At 40.9% G+C, this 23,138-nt stretch overlaps 1 protein-coding gene across 3 annotated transcripts; it reads right to left on the bottom strand.

Annotated features, from left to right (window-relative positions):
- Positions 1-4,717: 4,717 nt before the first annotated feature.
- On the bottom strand, positions 4,718-22,995 carry LOC101851312. 3 transcript variants are annotated; one of them, XM_035969184.1, is made up of 6 exons: positions 22,912-22,995; positions 15,065-15,289; positions 13,996-14,139; positions 10,637-10,851; positions 8,872-8,939; positions 4,718-5,003 (listed from the first exon to the last, which is right to left on the bottom strand). In XM_035969184.1, the coding sequence occupies exons 2-6, from the start codon at positions 15,254-15,256 to the stop codon at positions 4,969-4,971; spliced, it is 654 nt and encodes a 217-aa protein (XP_035825077.1). In that variant the 5' UTR covers positions 15,257-15,289; positions 22,912-22,995; the 3' UTR covers positions 4,718-4,968. The 3 variants fall into 3 exon arrangements, with proteins under 3 accessions (XP_035825077.1, XP_005089585.1, XP_005089584.1); XM_005089528.3 differs by lacking the exon at positions 22,912-22,995 and adding an exon at positions 21,489-21,978; XM_005089527.3 differs by lacking the exon at positions 22,912-22,995 and adding an exon at positions 21,498-21,977.
- Between the last annotated feature and the right edge of the window lie 143 nt (positions 22,996-23,138).

The following is a 23,138-nucleotide window of genomic DNA, read 5'->3' as shown; positions in this document are numbered from 1 at the left end:
ATTCCACCAGTGCCTCACAAACTGCCCTCTTTGTGTAATATTGCATTGATTCACCGGGGGTTCTTGTTGTCTAGAGGTCACTGTATTCGCCTGTCTTTCAATAGGTCCCGGGTTCAAAACCTGATCGCAATGGAACATTTTTCTTCTCTATTATGTTCTCCTTTACTTTCACCCCTTTTCCTGCTTTCTAACCATGTTCTGTCGTTTGCTTTCGTATCCAATCTCTACACCCCCCCCCCCCCAACCTCCTTTGACCACTCATCCCGGCTCCTGTCTCATTTTGCCTTTCAACTGCTTTCTGCCGGTAGTAGAGAATCTTTGCTGCAACTTAATTTTACGTATGTGACCGTTTTTCCTACTTCGTAGGGCTCCTTGCCTTCAAGCAGCCCCATTACCATTTCGAAGGTACTTGAGTTTTTATAATGACTATATTTTTTTAATGTTTTGGCAAGAACTGATTTTAAATTTTGCCTGTGCGACGGCAGTAGCGCTCTTATCGATTTCTGAACCATCAGGGGATCTTTAACATGCGCAACTTGTACACGGAAGGTCAGAGATTGTTCGCCCTAATCCAAGAAAGCTAGGTGTTCCATCTTACTCTTACTTACCCAGGGGTGTTTAGTTTTTAGTTTTAGTAAACGTTTTACTGCACTTATAACAATAAGGTCATAAGACCTTTCAGGGGTGTGTCTGAAAAACAGCAGAAAGTAAAGGAGCCAGGAGTAGCAGCAGACAGAGTCAAGAGTAAAGGAGAGAGGAGCCCAGAAGAGGCAGGGGTGGGTCAGAAAAAGAGGAAATGAAAGCAGGAGACGGAGTATGACGAGAGAACAGGAAAGGAGATGAATTGAAAGGAGGACACTTTAGAGAAGAACATTTTTATACGTCGCTGTCAGGTTTATCTCACTTGTCTAGATGATGTAAGCTGTGAGAAAAGATTTGCAATACATTGTAGTATTTTGTAGTAAACCAATGTCTCTGCAAAAACCTTAACATCACAAGAACAGATAGGCAGTGAAATGAAGAAGTAAAGGCAACTATTAGCACAGAGCCCTGCCTGCATTTCATAGAAAGACATAGAAAAAAAAGGTTTGGACACCTGTTACGTACGTCACCTCGCCAGCCAGCCTCGAGAGCCTATAACACCAAGTACTCTGGCTATAAAGGAAGAGGTAGACCATGCTTAAGATGGATAGAGGGAGTCAAGGAAACCCTGAGAAATTAAATAATATCCCAATTGAAAAAGCTGCAGAGCTGGCCTACGGTAGAAAATAGCATCTCCCCTCGACACTTAACGACAACAGAGGATGAAAAAGTAAAAAGTAATAAGTAAACACTGGTTCTACAGCTGCAACTACAATGGCATGCAAGCTCTCCTTTAGAATACTCTACAACAAAGGCAAACTTCTTGGACGACTGTTGGCTAACCAGGTGCAGAAGTCAGTATGTTCTTGGGTCAAACATTTATAAAAGTCTACGTTCCTTTCAGTACAAGAGGACCCTAGTATGAAAGGGGATGAAACTTCTGAAAAGTTTTTTTTTCCGTAAGAGTTTTACGGCACTTGCAACACAATAAGGTCATAAAAGTGCCGAAGATTAGGGGTGTTACAAGGGAGCAACAAACACAAAAAAGAAGGAGGGGAGATAAAGACGATAGATGCTTGACAGGAAAGAAGGAGCAAACCACACCAGAGAACCCGCCAACTACCCACTTAAAAGTCTAGGCAGTACACTGTAAACAGTCTGGCAAAACAGAAAGCTCTTAGAAATCCACCTCCTCCTTCAGCACGCAAGTTAGAGTTATCAAGTACACATGTATTCACACCAGATGAGTTCATTAGGACAACTAAGGTAAGATATATGACAGGATAAGACAATCTTTAGAAAAAATCTTTATTTTTCACATGCTGACACACTGACTTGGTGTTTCCACACACACACACACACACACACACACACACACACACACACACACACACACACACACACACACACACACACACACACACACATGATAAAGTTACATTACAATGTTACAATGATTATACTATACAGTCGAACCTGCCATAACGGAAACCTCAGCAAGACGGAAATCTGTCTTAACGGAATCTCCTCGCTCCCCCCTTGAAAAATTCATCTTTAATTACCTGTATATAACAGAAACCTGTCTAACGCGGAAACGGAAAGAAAAATCTGCTCCCTTCCAAGGGTTTTTACCTGTCTGAGACGGAAAATATTTTGCCCGCTTAACCCTGATTTGAAACAAAAGTATTAAGTTTGGTTACATCAGCTCTAATATTTACCGACGCCAGGTCACCAGGTGTAAGTAAAGGGAAGTAGGAATGCAGTTTGGGGGTAGATTTTATCCATCCATGTGAACCCTTAGCAGTACAGATGGTCAGGGTGGTCTGGGTGCGTGAAATCTCCCAAGTGCCAGTGAAGTGAAAGAGATCGAGTGGCGCTCCAGCACAGAAACTTTCATGGGAGGCCAGAGGCCAGAGGTGTGAAATTAGTTTGACCAATGCCTGCCTCTCTGATCGTAGGGCCAGCCGAAAAAAAAAGTTTCTCAAATCGTTGTTACAATCATGCACGGAAGGGGTGGCATTGGTTGACGGTGCTTATTTAGTTATTACATCAATGGGTGGGGCCCAGGGTGGAAGCAAAGGAGGAGTTCAAATGTTTCTGTTACCCCTATGAAACGCAAGCACTGGCGGCAATGGTTAAGACTGACGCACATCATTACCAGAGACTCGGGGATATGGTAGCATTAGAGAGTGAAGTTTTGACCGGACAAGAAACCGATGATCTCACTGGCTGGGCTTCTGACCCCCCCCCCCCCCCTAAATTCCCCTGTCTAAGACGGAATTTTTTTCCGGCTCCCTTGAGATAAGATTCTGTCTTACACAGGTTCGACTGTACGTATATATGTACATCACAGTTTTTTGCTACTGGCAGGAACTCAAGAAATGCGACTAGTGAGAACAAAAGCTGGAGCTTTGCCCTAATAAGCACAAAACACTGTAACACTTTATGTCTACAACAACAAAGGGAAATCAGAAGAAACGACTCCACAGCACTCTCTCAGAACTGTTTTAAAAATATGAAAACACACACGCACACACACACATACAAATAAACAATCAGGTTCGCCAAATTTTCACAAAATATAGCACAGATACTCTCACACAAGTCGACAGAAATAAAACCAATCCCATAAAAATTTGCAGACCTGCGAACCAATAATACTAGTTTCCCTCAAAATTTCCCCTGAAAAATTTATAAGAGTTTGGGCTTGGGGGGAAAAAATCAGTCTCCAGAACCCCAGAAGAATAAGACTACACAACAAACCGACCGCGGCAAATAGACGTTAATATTGCAAATACACACAACCAAAATAGTGTATTTTTATGTGATTTACAACAAAATTTACAAAAAAAGTCACAAAAACAGTGCAAATAAACTGAAACAAAACAGTGTATTTTTATATCATTTACGATAAGTCGCAAACGACTTGATGAAAATGGAATTCAAGAGAAAAAAAAAAATTAAAAGCAAATCCGATCGTGGTTCTTCCACGAGCAAACAACCCCAAAACCCAGAGAACTTGGCAGGTCTGATTTAGTCATATTTTTTAAAGTCTTGTAACAGTAAAGCATCTTATGAAAAAGATTGACTTTCTGTTACAATAATCTTATACAATGTACATGTATGGAATGTTGATCATTATAAACATCCTTCTAAATTTCATTCTCCGAGAATTTTGAACACACACATATATATATATATATATATATATATATATATATATATATATATATATATACAGTCGAACCTGCCCTGATGGCCACCTCTATAAGATGGCCACCTGTACAAACGACCACTTTCCATTCCCCCCTTGCGTTTTTTCTATATAATTTAACTGTGTAAAACGGGCACCTGTCCAACGCGGCCGCGGCCACAATAATCTAACACACAACCCCTATAATACTAAGCAATAACAGCTGTCTTAGACGGCAACCTTAGTGACTCCATTACGTTTTGTCATAAATTGTGCACTGGCCCCTGGCGTTGTGGGCGAGCCGTCATAATTCAATCACCTGTCGTTGTTGTTAGGTAGTCCCTCCAACCGATCATGTTGCGTATGCCCCTCCCACTGTTGACCTAGCTACCAATTTTCAGCTGCTGGTGAGGTTAGCGAGTGATCCCTCATAGCCCATAAGCCCTGCCCAGAACTCATACACAAATCGTAAGTGAGATGAGTGGTCACTGTTTACCCAGTCTGTAACAAAGTAACAAAGGGCGTCAACATGAACTTGTGACAGAAGCGTCGCTCGTTCTCCGAGTGGTGGCGACCCGTGTGTTTGTTTTAACATGGCACTCCTTGTCTGATACATTTCGTTTTATTGTCACCCTTGTGCAAAATCAGCAACAAAATAAAAATTACAAACGAAATACAAACCAACAACAACAACAACAACAACAAAGACAACAACAATGGGGCTACTTTCGATTGGGACCTCAGATGGGAATGGTTTGTTTTCTTCATCTTGATCAGTCCTGCCTGAGACGGCCACCTGTCTTATACGGCCACTTTTCTCCTTGACAATGGGTGGCCGTCTTGCACAGGTTTGACTGTATATATATATAATAAGTACTGTCGATCATTGTAAACATCCTTCATTTCATTCTCCCAGAATTCTGAACACAAACGGTAAAGTCATCAACTTTAGCAAAGTTTACTGTACAATTAATCTCATAGAAAGGGCCCAGGGGCTATACTGATGTACCATACACAGGAGGTATGTTTAGAACTGTACGACTGGACACTTCAGTAAGACTTGGATACTTCAGACAGGTTTGCCGTCCACCAATATTCTTACACTGTGGGTAACACGCTGCACAGGAAGAGTGGTCAGTAGCCATCTTGGTAATAGCTGCCAGCAAAGTTGTGCTCTCCATCTTTCAAGATCTTCAAGAATCAACATGGGAACAGCTGATTTTGTTTCCTGAATGAAGAACAAATGGGAATCATTCAACAAAATACAGTAGAACTGCAATAAGGGTGCATCTTACAAATTGTGCTCATATCACGCTTTAAGGACAAGCGGGTTATCCCGAAAAATGCTGTTTTAAGAAAATCGAAGTTAAAGTTTTTGGATTCTTATTCAGTCTCTTTAAAAACAAGGAGAGTTTTCTCTATAAACAAAAAAATATACACACCAATGAAACCAAACTTCTCCTATAGGTAGGGTAATGCCCACTTTTGGTGTAGGTCAAGATTTCCGGAAATCCTTGAAATCTGGGTTAGCCCGCTTGTCCTTAAAAGCGACCAATTATGCTCTTCCACTTCAATTTCTGAGGACAGTATTTTCACTTTTTCAAAAGTAAAATTATGATGCTAATGAGCACACATATTCGGTTTGCTCCTAACGAAGCCTTTGGGACAAAAGCTGAGCTTTTGGGTTTGAAGTTCAAAAGTAAATTTCTAATAAAATCAAGTCTGTGTTCAACTCTTTTCAGTAAATGGTGCACGATGATTTAGACAAGCACAAGAAGAAACAGTTTTAGTTTTAGTAAGTGTTTTACGGCACTTGCAACACAATAGGGTCATATAAGTGCCGAAGATTAGAGGTGTTACAAGAGAGTAACAAACACAAAAAAGAAGGAGGGGAGATAAAGACGACAGATGTTCGATTGGAAAGAAGAAGCAAACCACACCAGAGCACCCACCAACCACCCACAGAAGAAGAAACAGTAAAAGGAGAGGCAGAATGATGGATAGGAGCTTAGCGTCAAGCCAGTCCAACTACCACAGACAGTTCTCAGTTCAGTTTTCACAGTTTCTTTTAAAAGATGCAGAATATCTGATTTCAGGTGGGCACCTTGCTACTACAAGGCCACACAAGACGGTGAATTACGGCTGAATTTCAGTGAAACAGATTTCCTTCGAAGGTGCATAAGACGATGTCTGAAGGAGAATCATTTTTTAAAAGAAGTCCACAAAAATATCTGCCAGCACTCAGTAAATTTACTGAGATCCATTTTCAATAGCTGTCAGTTTATTACGGTTTGTAGAGTTACTGGCCATAAAAATATTGAATATAGGGATGTTACTAAAGTGTGATGTACAAAGAAAAGAAGGAAAGATAAGAACTTCAGACGTTTGATAAGAAAAAAAAGCAAACCACACCAGAGCACCTTCCGACCACCCATTTTTCTTTAAATCTAAAGACTCCATAAATATACGTGTCACCATACGATAAATGTACTGCGATGAGCATTAAATGGTTCACTACCTTAAAATTACAAAGTTCTATTAGCTCAGTACCTAGTAGGGGCGGGCACGAGACGAGCCGAGTACCCGTTTCTCGCGGGTAGCGGCCTTCTCGTCACTTCCCGAGCACTAAACTACTGCTCGGTACCGAGACGTGATACTGCTCGTTGGCTTGAAATAACAAGTAACAGTAACGAGAGTGAGAGAGTGAGAGGCGAAAAATGATAACGCAGACAGTGTCACCCATCACCGTGCCGTCCTGTGTGTGAAACTGAAAGGGAGGGGAGAGGGTGGCGAGACGAGGCGAGTGGGGAGTTGATCAGGCCCTAGGCCTCGGTCTCCCTACCTTCCTTCACCGTCTGCGCCTGCGCAAAAGGGCAAGCCTAGTTTCTAAGTTTAGATCCCCGTCACGACGGTCTTCTCGCTAAACGAGCTGCTCGTTCTGTGGGGCGAGAAGAGAAATCTCGGCCACGGCCGGCCTTCTCACTGAACGAGTGGCTCGAACTGCGGGGCGAGAAGAGAAATTGGTCATGAAACGAGAAGTACTGCTCGAGAAACGAGACGGGAAGTATTTCTCGTTCCCGGGACCGGTCTCGGCGGGAAGTAGGTCAGCTTCCCGGTCTTCTCGCTCGGGAAGGAAAAAGCGCTTCCCTCCCGTCTCTAGTACCTAGTTTTGAGAAATTTTGGGATTCACAACATGCCAACCAAGCTTTATCAAATGCAGTTCTTCGAACATCTTGATGACGACTCCAAATAATCAGACAATTTTGATAGAGCAGATAGAACAATTGGTTTCTGACCTCATTGTCTTACTAACTCATCACGGCCATAAATGTCAGATAGAACTCTGTGATTCTGAGGTAGCAAGTTGTCATGCCAAGGAGTAGACAAAAAACAAACAAAATTTTGGGCATAGTACACCTGATAGTTTCAGTAAGAGTTTTACAGCACTTGCAACACAATAAGGTCATACAAATTTCAAGTGCCGAAGATTAGAGGTGTTACAAGAGAGTAATAAACACAAAAAAGAAGGAGGGGAGAGAAAGACGATTGATGTTTGATAGGAAAGAAGAAGCAAACCACACCAGAGCACCCGCCAACCACCCACATAGTACACCTGTGGCGTCTTGGGCATAGATAGTGGTTAGACAACCGGACTCGTAAACGTGAGGTTGCGGCTTCTGGGGTTCGAGCAGCGGTCCCGACGTAGTGTCCTTGGGAAAAGCACTTTACACGAATTTTCTCCACTTCACCCAGGTGAAAATGGGTACCCAGCTATAGACAGTGAAAAATCTTGTCATTTTGTTAGTGTTTGAGCACTAAACCTGCTGCTTGCACTGTATGCTTCCCAGGAAGCTGAGAATGTTTCAGAGTGTTCTGTGGTCAGCTGGGGTAATAATATAGTGTAAAGCACATAGAGCTTGCTTTCGAGTGGGGACATACGCTATACAAATGCTATTTATTATCATTATTACCTGAACAGCCAGTTGGCCGACATCATAACCTACATCAGTGCACCCATCAGACAACAACCAATCCCTTTCCAGACACAGAATAGGCCATTTCTGAAGACAGATCTTTTCCACTGCTCAGCCAGTGTGAGACTCTGTCACCAGTCACTTTTCACAATGGCGTACGGCGGAGTCTTATACTTTAAGCAGTTGCTTTGGTCTCTTTAACCCTATCCGTACGCCTGGGGTCATTTGTACCCCAGGGGTTGTATTTTCCACATATTAGAATACTTCTAGTGCAAAGATCTCTTTGAAAATTTGTCGTGATTTTTTTTAAAAAGGTATAAAATTCAATGTTCAACAAATTTACATAAGCGAATAAGAGACACCATATTGACAATTGCTGCAATTTACAAAACAAACAGTCTTAGCAGTCACCTAACTAAAAATGATCGGAATCAAAAAGTTATCAACTGATTTCAAGGAAATTTTTTGTGGAACGGAACAAATGGCTACTCATACACGCTTAAGCCGGTTCCCGTGCCTTTAGCGGCATTTATACAGACTCTATCGGCGATAATGACGTTTCCATGTTTTCCACAGGAAACGTCTCACAGAACTGACAGTCAATCCCATATTTTTTAACGAGAAACGCCTTCAGTGAGTTAAAGAGGACAAACCAAGAGGAAGCATTCTGGGAATAACAAGAAATACTGGACCCAGTTGGATACAACCTTCCACTCTCCACGTGAAAGTCAAACTTCTTACCTTATGCACCACAGAAGAAGTTTAAGTAAGTGTTTTACGGCACTTGCAACACAATAAGGTCATAAAAGTATCGAAGATAAATTAAAGGTGTTACAAGAGGGTAACAATATCATTCGTGGGGAACGCTGACCAAGATGGCCCAAAACAGATAGAGCTGGAGATCCTTTGTTGCTGCCCTAAACGCCAGATGGCGTAATGGGTAGTAAGTAAGTAAGTAAGAGGGTAACAAACACAAAAAAGAAAGAGGGGAAATAAAGACGACAGATGTTCAATTGGAAAGAAGAAGCAAACCACAACAGAGCACCCGCCAACCACCCACAGAAGGATCTTTTGAGAGAAAATAAAGTGAAAATCTTAAAGAACGAGCAATTCTAAACATACCTGTTCCAAGAACGTCTGAGTCATTAAAATCCTCCTCTATCATCTGACACTCCTCAATGCTTGACATCCTGTAATGGAGAGTGAGATGAATTTCAGTTTGTAATTCAGATCCTGTAAGAGTAATAGATATTATTTGTATCGTACATGTCCCTGATCAACAGCATACTTTATGAGCTTTACGAACCCTAGAAAGCTCCTAAACATTCTCAATTTCCTTGGAAGCATACAAAGCAAGCAGCCAATTAAGCGCTCATACACTAACAAACTGACAAGATCTTTCATTGTCTACAGTCGAGAATTTATTCCCGCCCAGGTGAAGATAAGGAGATTCTTGTAAAGAGCCTTTCCCAAGGACACAATGTCAGGTCCTGATGGAGTTTGAACTCGTGACAATTGCCACCCCAACAGCCTAACCACTGGACCACAGATGCCATACAGTCTAATTAAAAAGACTGTTTTAAACTTGATGTTTGGCTGCCAAAAAAAAAATATGCGCCTTTTCCCTCTGTTTGTAACAAGTAATACATAAAGGTAGAATCTGTCCAAATCAGACTTTCCGAGTCAAGAAATTACCAAAGATATATATATAACCATTCGTGCAACTGCACAAAACAAAAATGTTTGTGACTTTGGAAAGTCTAATGTTTATCTTATTGCTATGGGATGTGGGCAGGGAGAATCTACGTTCGATAGTTTAGGATTTTTGACCGCACTATAGACGGATCTAAAGATATATACCTTAGTTCAACCGATTGGCTTCCATTGTTTTTCTATGACTCAATTTGACCTATAAGTGATGTAAGACGAAAGATAGAGAGGTTTCTGTGCAGTTTTTGGGGGGCGGTTTTAAAAAACAACAAATTAATGTATCTGAGTGTTATGTGTTTAGAATGCAAGTGAGAACAAAAGACTTGAGCCTTGTGGGTGATTTTTATAATAATACTAATGAAATACTACTACTACTAATAATAATATAAAAAATAATGATGATGATGATAATAATAATAAAAATAATAATAATAGTAATAACAGGAATCTATTGAGCACCTAATCCTTAGAAGCCTGTAAACAGTGTACAACGCAAAATTATCCCTCAACTATCTGACAAATCAAAAGACAGAAAATGTATATTGTGAGGTCAAGTAAAAAAACACATGCGCGCGTACGCAGGCCGACAGGCAGGCAGGCCGACAGGCAGGTAGGCATGCACGCTCAGACAGAATTTACTGGCAAAGGACAGTGTTGAATAAATGGGGGGTTTTTATTTTCATGGAGAGCAAGACAAATGAACAAGCTTTAAGTTGAAACCAATAACCCCACATGCCCAAAAAAGACGAGTACCTGATTGCACCACGTTGTGACACATACGTACAAACACAACACACACAAAACGCACACAACACACACACATTCATACACTCTAAACCTGCTTAAGAAGGTGAGTAAAAAATATTTGAGCGGCTAATCTTTCTTGCTTCAGTGTGACATACATTTATTATATTTATTCTATACAACCAATATGCGTTCTATTTGGCAGGGAATATGCCAAAGATAGTCGGGGTGACCACCAAATTTTACATCCATCTTTGACAGGACAGAATCAAGTAAGCAGAGAGCCATGAAACTCCCAAAACTACCCAAGTTAAAGAATGCCCCAGTGAGGATTCAAACTAGAATCATTCACACCACAAACTAACTGTGCTCCGACTTCTGTGACTTTGAGGGTGGAGTCAGAAGAAGTAGTAGTGGTAGAAAAATCACCTACTTGAATCTGACACAAGTTTTCCCTTCCAGCTGTTGTTCCTCAACCTGTCGAATTTTTCCATAAGGAGACACCAAGTCATGCAACAGTTCCAGTTCAAAGGTCAACGGGAAATGTCTCATCTCTATCACATGGGGAGGCTTGACGTTCCAGAGTGCAGACTCCGACCAGCTCACACTGACACCCTCACCATTTGCTGAAGGAGCCATCTTTTTGTCCTGAAATAGAAACAATAAATACCTCAAAGTATGGTGTTATGTTGTTGTTGTTGGCGATCCAGTAGCATCTGAGCGTTAACTCTTCAGCATAATGCCATTCTGTAATAGCTGCATGTCTGTTCTAATTGTTGTCTAGAGGCGTAGAGGCAGTTAGATGTGTGGGGTAGCTTGGGCAGAAAACATCCCCTTAGATCAGTTAGTTTTCTACAGAAGAACAGATGATGTTCCACTGTCTCTGAGGGGTAGTCACATAGTGGGCAGGCAGCAGACTGCTTTACTCCAATTTGGTTGAGATGTCGGTTGAGGGGTACATGTTGTGTTCTAAGTTGGAAGATTATGGATTGATCTCCCCTCTTGAACTTATTGATTATACCTCAATGTACCATAACACCAAAAAGTGAGACGTTGACTACTACACAATTGAAAATATGTGATGCATCAAGGTGAAATCAGGCGCTCGTCAAAGTAATGAAACCAAAAAAATCTGCATTTTTATGAACGTTAGGCAATTTTTAAAATATTTTTTTTTTGGGGGGGCGGGCTCAATATCTTTAATGTCCATAAAGAAATGAAAGTTTGGATTTAACAGAAAAATGTTGATCAAAGGCACAAAAGACGTTAATTTGCATTTTCCAAGGACTCTCAAACTTTGGTAGTCACCAAATTAAACTTTGTCGGCCAATTTCTTGCCAATTTTACTTCTGAAAACAAGCAATATCTCCTTCAATTTCAAATATTTGGACATGTATTCAAGACAGATGTGTAATTTTTTAAATGAGAGCAAGATAAATGAACAAGCTTTATGATGGATGATACCAATAACTCCACATGCCTAAAAATTGACGAGCGCCTGATTCGACCACGTCGCGACACACATATAAAATGATCCTTGCCAACTGAGAAGTATTCAAAAGTTTGCAAAAACAGCAGGGCCAGTCAGAGGGAACCGTAACGGAGCCCAAAAAAAAATTCCATCTTAGACATTGTTTTTGTTATTTTTTAATACATGTATGTTGTGTCCCCTCATTTTGCTTTGTTGTATGGGGATTTTTTTCCTTGCAGGTGGGGTGGGGGGGGGGGGGGGTCACCTCTTCGGTTTGAGTTCCAGTTCCAAAATCAGTTGCGAGCTTGGGACTGCCATAAGGCCCATTAAAGAGGCTAAAAAAGGCCTATACGTTGTGGTCCTGAAAAGTATCTTGTGTTCACTTGATTCTCTATTCCGCTTTCGTGGTTGTACACTCCAGAATTTCAAAGGAGTGAAATCAGGGCACACGGTTAGTGAACGGAAACCTCACTTGTTTACAATGGCGTCTTAGAAGACGAGATTTTCCCAAGATTAAAACTCTGTGTGGACGAAACAAAGTCTTTGGAAAATCGGGGAAAGCAGTTTGTGTGGATTTTTTAAAGTTAGGTCCTAGCCACATGGATGCTGTGGACGCCTGCAAAAGTTTCAAAGGTGTGGGTTAGGTAATAAAGGAGGAGTTTGTGCACAAAGCCTCCCAAGTCCACTTTTATATATCTAGATATATAGAGATATATATACATATATATATATATAGAGAGAGAGAGAGTGTGTGTTCATGAGTAAACAGTGCGTACTGCAGTGCCTCCTAAAGGGACAAAACCACCACATGTAGCACGGGAATCCTTGGGGAGTTTTAGCCAAATTTGCAAGTGGTCCTTAACTTATCTTGAAGTCTGTATATGATTTCATGCATGCCATAGCCCTTCCTGGGAGTAAAGAGGATGTTGAAATTGAGTTAAAAGAAAAGTTTAAAGAAAAATGCCTCTTTAGTTTGTCAACTTTTCAAAACATAAATAAAAAGATATTCGCATTTTAAAACAGTAGCCTACTTCCAAGAAAGATAAAAGAAAGATTAAATACATAATACAACTTCTTGCTCAATAGACTAAAAATATTCACAAAAACTTTTACCTCTACATTTTACTCAAATAATAAACCATTGAATCTGCTTAAACCAAATTCTGTGGGAACGCCAGATCTTCTTCGGTTTAACCCTGTTTTTGGTTCAGAGAAATTGCTCAAAGAGATCTATATAAACAAAAATAAAAACAAAATTTTTATCCTATTTGGTTCCAGTGAATTCCACTGTTTTTGCTTTAAACCGAGGAAATTTAGACAAAAGGAGTTCCATGTGTCATGCAGCACAGTAATCAAGAAGTAGAACACTAGTTTCCATTGCAAAAATCATTGTTTTGTTTCAGTAGAGGTTTTACGGCGCTTGCAACTGTATAAGGTCATATGAGCGCCAAGGGGTGGATGTCAACAGAGAAGTCCTTACAGGGAATCAGACTTACTCTGCTTACCTCTCTAGCTTCAATAGCACAAAGTCTGCTTCGACTATCAAGGCACCCTGGAAATAGCGGGTCACAAGAGTGTGACAAACATACCAAAGAATAAGAGGAAAAATGATGATAGTTGATAGTAAGGATTAGGAAAGAAAAAGCAGCAGTTCCCTGTTGCTGTTCAGGCAGTTATGAGCATGACATTGATGAATCAGCCCATTTACAATTACAATTCTACTGTGCATAAGAACATGGTTGTAATAAAGTAACAATCAATCTGTGTAATAATCGTACTGAATAGAGGGATATAAATCTTCTCAGTGGTAACCTATTAATTATCATGATTGTGTCCCCTTTGGCCACTGGTCTGTTGTAGTAACTCGAATAAAGTTCAGTTCTGGTGTACCCTTGATGGCTGCCTCCATGTATTCAATGAGCTGTGTGCTTGTAATAGACCATCAAGTCAATCTATTACAATGGTTAACGTCCCCCCTTTGGGAATGGCCTAAAGACCTAAAGGCACTGCAGTCAGTAGCACCGCAACGGGGAATAAAAAATCATTACATACCTCCCCGCCCGTCCAAAAAAGAAAAAGATAGTATTCAGTTACAGATCTTTCAATTAATGAAAGAACACAATAAGTGTTTTCTTTTCACTGAGCTCGCAACTTCATAAAGGTAATATGAGCGAGCGGGAGACATTAAACATATTTCAGTTGGTAGGAAATTTTTTATTTTGCCCGCGTAAAAAAAACATGTCAGCAAAAAAAAAAACATGGAGCTTTTTCCACCAAAGAGAAGGGAAGCAGATAACTGATCATCAAACAGCTGAACCTACTGCTTTCTTCTGTGCAAGCCCTCCTGGTCGAACACCAGACACCATCTCCTCGTTGGAAACTCTTGAGTCAAGTCCCAAAGCATCTCCCCGTCCTTTCCCTCTCCGCCTGATAAAGGGGGCCAAATCTTCACTGCAAAAACTCTCCTAGACAGATAACACAAAAAAATATGAATTTCAGCAGGCATTCTTACACTCACACATAAAAGAAAACAACGTGAAAACAAAAGTCAGCATTTTGGAATCTGTCTAATGACTTCAAGTTCAGAACCAGAAGCTTTTCAGACTTTTCTAGACTTCTTCTTTAGAAGATCTACAGATAAGGGTTCAGCTGAATCAGCATTATTACAGAAAGGTAGAAAATAGCCATACTTTCTCATCGGTATGGTTGTAAAAAATCATTTCCAATTTTAGACAAGTTACGTGTTTGATTTCAGCACCATTGATCGCATGCAATGTAATATTTGTCAAAAGATAGATGTGAAATGTGTCCGATATTACTTTAATAACTCAAGTTGAACATCCTCACTAACACAATTTAGATTATTTAGGAGGCAGGCAGCTTCAACCTAGGCAGGGGAGAACACAACATGCCAGCAGAAAGACAGACACAATCTTCCCCACAGAATATCAAACTCAGATACACACATGGAACCTCTAGACGAAAAAACCTCATACGCAGGAGCTAACCATCAGCCAGCTCTGCTATACGCTGACAGAATGCCTTTTTTTAAATTCACAGTAGTCTCCGGAAAAACGCATTTCATCAGCGTAACCAATAAAGAAAAGGTGTTTTTCCTAAATTTTAATTTTAATTTATCAACAAGAAGTCACAGTTTCAGTTTGAATTTTTCACACAAGTAGGGTAACTGATCAGGCTATCGATTTTGATTTAGCAAATAAAAAAATTTGGCGCCAAAAGAAAAAAAAGTGTTTTGTCAGCTTCCAGCAGAGCTGTTATTCAACATTTTGCAGGAAACAAGGACAAAAAGCTCTGCTTCAAAAACACCTATGAATTCTTCAGAGGCCTTGAAACATTTTCCAAATCTGCAAATGAGGAAAGCATTCTCACCATTTGATCTAAGTGATGACAAGTTTGTGGGACACAAGGTATTTGAATCTCACACATCTTGACACCGCGGCCGTAGCATGACGGCATCACATACTGCCTCTTTTCCTCTATATCCTCATCATGTGTGTCATTTAACAAACTGTCCAATCCCTGAAACCCGTAGGGTAATTCTGATTTTCCATCTTGTTGCATCTTGTTTTGAAGTTGCAGAGGTCTCTGAATATACTGAAAAGAATAAGAAATTAGTAAGGTGAATAAAATTGTCATCTGTTCCTTAAAGAAGTGTATCAATCCCTTGAAACAGATTTGTAATATTTGCCTTTAAAAAGTGCCCGATTGTGAGTACCTCTTAGTATTTTTTACTTTCTTCCAGATTTGTGAGTTGAGATCAACTTCAGAAACCTAGCTTAAAGCAATCTAATCTTTCATCTACTCTTACAGTTCTGAGAGCTTTTAGTTTGCCCAATTACAAATATTGTAAATTTTTTCCTTAGTATTTGAGAAAATCTACCAGTCTGCTGTTTTTAAGCTTTAACAGCATTTTCGCTTTCTTGAGTGAACCAGCAAATTATTTTTTCAGGCTTTTTTTTCAGATGTCATGAAAATTTACAGGAAACAAAAGGGAAAAGACAGAAGATACATCAAAGCAAATGTTAACCATGCACACATGGAGATGATATGGAGTGACATTTCACCATAATTTAATGGTTTGTATTACGGTACCTCTTGTTTTAGGAACAGTGAGTTAATTTGTTTTAGTGATATTACCTCCTACTCACAAGGTAATGATTTATATAAAACAAATCTCGAACAGGAAAATCACGAATTCTCAGGTATCTCAAACATAATGCTCGGTCCCATTTCAGCCCCTATGTTTTCATTGTATTGACTTCACAGAGTTCCCGAACACTCGGAACACACAACACTCGAATCTTGAACAAATCCACTTCGCATTCTCAACTAAAGGCCCCACTTTACAGCTTTTTAAGCTACAGGTAGGTGTTTCTTTGTTATTGTTTCAGCCAAAACGTGGTCCTTGTCTCACCACGAGAGGTTGGAGGAAGGGGGGATGCTGACCGCACCGCATGACTGGCTCGCTAGGCAAGCAATCATGCTTGCGCGGTGCGGATGGCAAGAGGGGAGACTTTCTGTACGCCAATGAAAGGAGAGGACAGGAATGATGTAGAAGTCGGCTGTACACAAGTGGGAATTTCTCCTTTCCACTTTTATTCATCCTCTTGCTTTCACACTGTCGACACGTTCATCAAGGGACCTATACACGTTAATTGTTTTAATGCTCTTTTTTTACTTCCCCTGATTTTCTCTCTATTTCTTTCTATTTGGGGCTTTCATGGATATATGATGAATTACGGAAATCTCGAACACTATTTCCAATCCCCGACGAATTCAAGTTACTCGTGTTTGACAGTAGCAAAATAGTTCAGCCACTTCTTGAGATACGAGAATATTCCCAGACAAACCAGCACTGTGAGCCTAAAATATAAGACACTATGGCTAGAGAAACAGAAAAAAGAGCACAACATCGCTGGATCGACCCTGTAAAGGACACTATCAGGGCCAACAACCTGACCATCCTCCTTGTCACTCAACTTGCAGAGCTGACAGACAAAGATAACAATTCATTTCTTCTTGCTACGCCCACGCCCACCGGTCTCAGGAAAAAGAGAAGGTAAGAATAAAAGACTTATAAAAGTCAGTCAGCAACATTCGCTATTCAACATTCACAGCACTGTTTGTGTAGAAAGAAGGACTGTAATTTTAGCCAGTACAGCTGAGTATTCAATCTCTCTTTTCATTGGGATTAACAACAGGACCTCTCCATTTTGCATCCATCCACCTAAACTGTTAACAGATAACGCAAGTGTGGCAGATGATAGCAGTCCCCCCTCCCCAGGCTTCCGTATTTCGGAAAAATACAGTTATTCAGTGGTTTGCGTACTTCCGTGACATTTGTTCACACAAGCTGGAGGAAACTCACTTTCAGACAGATGGTGTGGGACAGAATGTAGAGATAGACGAAAGTTTAATAAAAAGGAAAAACAAGGTGGGGAGAGATGTACAACAGAGGTGGGTGTTTGGGGGAGTGAATATATATGAGCACTGGGAAAGGATTTTTGGAATTAGTGCCAGACAGAACTGCTTCCAATCTCGAAGACTATAAAAAGGCACATTATTGCTCCTGGCAGCATCATAAACAGCGACAGGTTTGCTTCTTACAATAATATTGTGAATATTCCCGTCGGGCAGGGATACAAACACATTGTTGTCATTCATTATCATAAAACTTCATCGACACCATAACCGGTGCGTACACAAATAAAGTCGAAAACTAGAGGAAAATGCAAAGAGACGATTCAAAGCTATGAGTGGGACAAATGAGGCCATGCTCTCATCCCATTTGGATGAGTTTATGTGGCGGGGGGAGTTCAGAAAGTTTCCAAAGGATGCATTCAACAACATTGTCGATCATATTCAACAGTGGTATCCTGCTCTGTAAGGTAAGCTTATAACATGATTTTCAAAAACAATTATTCTATTTTATTGTGCAGTTTGGCATCGTATGCCTTGAAAATCTGGCCATTATTGTCACCCGGAAGTGTAATATTATTGTAGGCCTATTCAAGAAGGCCGCACTGTAAATAAAGGACCAGGACCAAAACATTGAGGTATAACCCAAAGAAGACCCACAAGAATAACAAAATAGAAACAAAAACCAGCAAGTGAAATTTGTAAAAAAAATATTAAACAACCCCCCCTCTTTTTTTTCTCCAAGCGACCCACTGCGATAGACAATTTGATTGAAAGAGAAATATTAAATAACAACTTACAACCTCCCAGCCGTCGACCTCCCAGCAGTCGACCTCCCAGCTGTTGACCTCCCACCCATTGACCTCCCAGCTGTCGACCTCACACCTGCAAAGTCGTCGTCCGGGCCAAGCAACATCGCCATGGCGGTGGACCAACTTGTTGACTTCATTATTTCAACTGGTTGGTCTGCCTCGGACATGTACAGTGGAACTCGGATTCAATGAGCTCGGATTCAACGAGAACTCGGATTCAACGAGAGGAGATAGATTCCCCGTTTTTTTCCTACTTTCAAATCAATAAAAATAACCCGGATTCAACAAGCACTTAAATTAGCGAGCTCGGATTCAACGAGGTCGCTTCCAGGGCGAATAGCCCCGCAGACGTGGCTTCGCTAATTTTTCTCCCATAACAAACTTTATTTATTCCCGGTAATCTTCCATTGCACCTGCATCGTGTACTATTATTCACTTAGCCAATTGCATGCGACCAATCAGTGGCCTTTTTTCATACAAACACACATGCGTTGTTGGAACGCGCACGTGTCTACTCTAGTGTGTGTCGGGGTCGGATGGGCGGCCTGCACATGTGTGACTGTGTGTGCGTGTCGGGGAGGGGGTGGGGGGGGGCACCAGCTGTCCGGGCATTGAACGTCGCAGATACAAACACGTCACAGTCTTTATTTTCCCCTCGGCAACTGATCATTATTACAAAGATAAGCTAGTCTTGACATAGATCTACGTAATGAATCGAGCGCTGGTTTAGGGAATCAAAAGTTGCCGTATGCTAGGCTCTACACAGCAACACAACTTTTTGGCAAACAATCGAGACGACACAGACGTGCATTTGAGCGAATCGGTCTTTTTTTTACACAGATCATAATATGCAGGCATTTCAGGCACTACTTGTTACATTGTACTTCTCTTTACACATTACTTGCTCAGTGCCTGTAATTATCTACACAAAACCTCATATTTGCTATAACGAGCACTCGGATTCAAAGAGATTTTAGGTCAGTCCCGGCGACCTCGATGAATCCGAGTTTCACTGTATAACGTCAGGAGATGTCAATGGCGGAACATTCCCCCAGGTCCAAAGGACACAGTCTAAGCAATATCTAGACTTGTACGATGCCACTGTCCCCCCTCCCACTTTTAACAACCTCCCCTTGCCCCAGAAAAGTTCATCCAAAAATTCAGTACACAGGATTCAGCCCCCAAAATACATGTCTCGAGAAAAGTATAAGGAGTTCGAGGAGGGAAAATAACGAGAGGAAAGGGAAAACAAAGCAGCAGTAGATGATAGGAAGAGAGAAAGGGTGAGAAAGAAGGCAGAAAAAGGTGCAAAGAAAGAGAAAAGGAGACTAGAAAGATTGGCAAACAAAGAGAAAAAGGACAAGGAAAAAAAGAGAGGCAAAAAGGAAGGCTAATGCCGACAACAAACGAAAAGGAAAGGGCTTAAAGAAGAGGAAGACTGAGGTTATGGAAAATGAGGGAGAAAGTGATCAGGGTGACTCGGATGCAATAGAGTACATGGACAGTTCAGATGAGGAATGCATGGCAAGTTCCTGAGCATATGATGTCTGAGTATGAAGAGAGTCGGTGTTTTGAATGTGGGAATGACAGGAACTTGAATGGATGGATTGGGTGTGATCAGTGTGACAGATGGTACCACAGAAGCTGTTCAGGAGCACAGATGGAACTGATTGCGGGTATGACTGAGGAGGAAGTGAGTGAATTTAGGTTTGTTTGTGATGTGTGTATGCCATGAGAATGAGAGCCTGCAGATTTTGATTTTGTTCAAATTCCTAGCAATTTTTGTTGGGTTTTTTTGTTTTTTAGATACTTTGTTGTTTTTCTTGTTGTATTTTAATCAAATAAATTCCAGTTCACTGTTTTTCTTGTTACCACCTGTCCTTATAGTTCGCTGCTTTTTTTTTTTCTGTAAATTAGTGTAAATTACCATTTTACAATGTTGTGCTCTGAAAGTGGGGATGGCAGGGTGTGAATGGTGTGACAGATGGTGTGTTTGTGAAGCGAGATTCTAGTCAAATGTAAGAACACAGCTGCGGAGGAACGTTGGCGCAAGTGACTGAGTGCATGACGAACAACATGGAGGTCAATGGATGGAGGTTAGTTCTTTACTTTTTAGTATAATTGAGGTTTATATAATGTGGCTGGCATAGGGGAAACAGGTGGCTGGCAAGAGGCAAATATTCGACTGACCGGCCGGTAAGGGGCAAACACTGGGGTCCTTCGAAATGCTGTCTTATTGTATAAACATAAAACTGTAAAGAACCAATCTGGCAATTGCCTCTTGTCGGCCAAAGGTCAAGGATTATTTTGCAACATCTTTTTACAACATGGGTTTCAATTTGTGGTAACTGGGTCAGTTTTTATCCCAAACTTCCGGTAACAAGCAACAGACGCGCGGCAGACGGCGATAGGCGACTGGTAAGGGGCAACCGTACTCTAGATCCAACTAAATCGATGAACTTAATTAGAGAATACAATAAATCTAGTCTCCTTTTGAAAAAAACAACACAACAAAACCCTCATCCTCTCCACCCCAACTTAAATAGCCGACCCCCCCAAAAGATTTTTTTTAAAAATCTAGTCTAATAGAGACCTAGAATCTAGCTAGATTATAGATCTAGATTTAGATCTAATATAGATTCTACCCTTCTCCCTTCCCGCTTAAGGATGGATTTTTTAATTTGTTTTTGTGATTCAGTTTTGGTTTAGATTCTAGATGTATTAGATCTAGATTCTAGATCTAGTCTAGATCTATTTTAAAAATTAATGCAAAAATAGGTTACTGCCAAAGTCGAGCAGTCTTGTTTTCTCGCAGTACCTTTTGAAGGCATTTTCAAATGAAGTACAAAAAGCGGCGCTTTTTCGGTAGTTCCCACCCCCCTTATTTGATAGAGCCTGACCTACATCTAGATCTATATACGTTTGATTCGCGGCAAGCTAAGATGTCAAACCTAACAACTGCAAAACATTAAATTGTTGTAAAATTCAGGGGGGCATGCCCCCTGAAACCCCCCACCTTGTTTTTAATAGGTCGGGGGGGCAAGCCCCCCTGAAACCCCCCTACTCTTGGGGCCAAAACCGGCGAATAACAAATGCGGGGTGGGAACTACCGAAAAAGCGCCCAAAAAGCCATAGAGATCTTCTAGAATCTAGATATCTAGATCTAGAATCTAGATCTAGAATCTAGATCTAATCTAGATTTCTAGATCTAGATCTAGATTCTAGATCTGGTAAGCTTGGGCAAGCAAAACCAGGTTCATCAATCAAACACATTTTCAATTTCATGACACAGTAAAAAAGAATCCATCAAATTACTTGATCTAAATTTATAGCTAATCTAGATTCTAGATCAAGATCTAGAATCTAGATCTATCTAGATCTAGATCTAGATCTAGCCTAAGAATTTAAGATTTTAGTAAGAAGCATTTCATGCAGCAGGCTGACAGTGACATCCTCATAAAAGTCATAGATCTAGATCTAGATTATCTAGATCTAGACCTAGATCTAGGCCTAGTCAGTCAACTCTCTCTTGGTCTCTGGCAGCCTCTGGACTCAGGACTCACTGGACTCACCGCTGGGCTAAGTTCAATTTTCAAGATGGGCACCGCGCCCACTCTTTCCCCTCTGTGTCACCAGACGTTGAAAATGCAAGGTGTAGATGTAGCCCCAATTTTCTAGATCTAAATAATTAGATCGCACTCTGACCATCTGTCAAGATCTACAACTTCGTTGTGGCAAGCAGGCTGTGGACGATGAGTGATGAGGAAAACCTGCACCTGGCCTGGAGGGAGTTGTGCGGGGTTGTGCTAAGCGACAGCGTTAGTCACCGCGCTTGCTTCGGAAATCGGAATTTCCCGATGAGAAAGCGGAAGTGTTTAGCCAAGATTAAGATCTACAACTCTAGGGCCTAGGCCTGAGCCTAATTGCCAACTCTAGAGTCTAATATTATAATAATACCCCCGAGGACGGAACAACCTGGCAAACTAGCTAATCTATTGTTTTGAGCGCTCTTTGGGCCATCGGATTGTGCTTCATGCCAAATTGCCTTCAAGTGCACAACTATGGAACTGGTGTGAGGGGGACCTCTTGGATATCATATCAACTAGGCCTAGGGCTAGATGGTCAGAGAACGGTTAGTAAGAACGTATAGAGGCCTAGGGCCAAGGAGATTAAAAGTAATGGACTGTGGCGTGGGCGGCACCGCACGCCTGATAGGAGCCCTCTCTCGAAGCGGAACTATGGTCTACCTGCACCGCACGACTGCTCGACTCACGCACTGAAATCTAGATAAAAAGGTTTTATTCCGAGGTCAATGTGTGTAGTTAGTAAAAAATGCCTTCCACCGGTGTTGTGTGTAAGTGTAAGAACCGATAGATCTATTATATTATATGGTGAGGCAGAGGACAGAAGTTTTCAAAGGTGTTGTTTTCCTTTTTTTTAAAATCCGAATGAAAGTGCTTTTATGCTCCCAGCAACACAATTTAGATCGTTAACATTTATTATAAGACGATTAATCTCCTTGCTTCTCACACATACTGTTCGCAAAATTTGGCCTTAGCTCCACCAGAGACAAGCTCCACTAATAGTAAGATACCAAATAGGCCTACATTTTGGTCTTCAGCTAGGGCTAAGTCTGGATTCTAATTAAATAGAATTATTTTATTTGTTAAAAAAGGGGGGAGAATAAAAAAAAATTTTAAGTCACGACCTGGGCCTTGATAATTTTTGGTTTGTAACAACAAAACTGATGAGTTTTCGTAGGGGGGGGGGGTAAACTTTTTTAATGAATTTAGAGTCTAGATCTAGATCTAGTGATTTTTAAACAAAAATAGTGAATTTTTTCAGTCCGGAAATCTAGTGAGTTTGCAAAAGCCTCACTGGCAACCCTGCAAGCAAGCAAGACCCAAGACGGAATAGCTAAGAATAAGTCTTGGGAATCACCCACAGAATTCTACACTTAGTTAAGTAGCCTACGTAGCGTCTTACTGTGTTTTGGGTAACAGAGAGTAGAATACTGTGGAATCACCAGGCAAGGGAAGGCACTCTAGGCAATGATAGTACATAATCTAGGTCCCGACTTTTGCTACTGAAATATCGATACTGATTTAAATAGTAGTTTTCAATATCAGCAGCCTGGATCTAAATCTAGCCTACAAAATGAGCAGTAAAATTTCACTAGTTTTTCTCAAGGCAAGGGGGGTTGCGCCCCTGTC

The sequence above is a fragment of the Aplysia californica genome, unplaced genomic scaffold (assembly GCF_000002075.1).
Source record: "Aplysia californica isolate F4 #8 unplaced genomic scaffold, AplCal3.0 scaffold00006, whole genome shotgun sequence".
NCBI classification, from domain to species: domain Eukaryota; kingdom Metazoa; phylum Mollusca; class Gastropoda; order Aplysiida; family Aplysiidae; genus Aplysia; species Aplysia californica.
The sequence above is the reverse complement of the archived record's forward strand: the minus strand, read 5'-3'. Positions and strand labels throughout refer to the sequence as shown.

Bases quoted from the DNA above. Each gene is read 5' to 3' on its own strand.
- LOC101851312 (XM_035969184.1), bottom strand. From the start codon at position 15,256: ATGCAACAAGATGGAAAATCAGAATTACCCTACGGGTTTCAGGGATTG. The intron at 14,140-15,064 runs GTGAGAATGCTT...TTATCTGTCTAG, and splicing joins GTCATCACTTAGATCAAATG to GAGAGTTTTTGCAGTGAAGA. The intron at 5,004-8,871 runs GTATGTTTAGAA...TTCTTCATTCAG, and splicing joins CTCAGACGTTCTTGGAACAG to GAAACAAAATCAGCTGTTCC.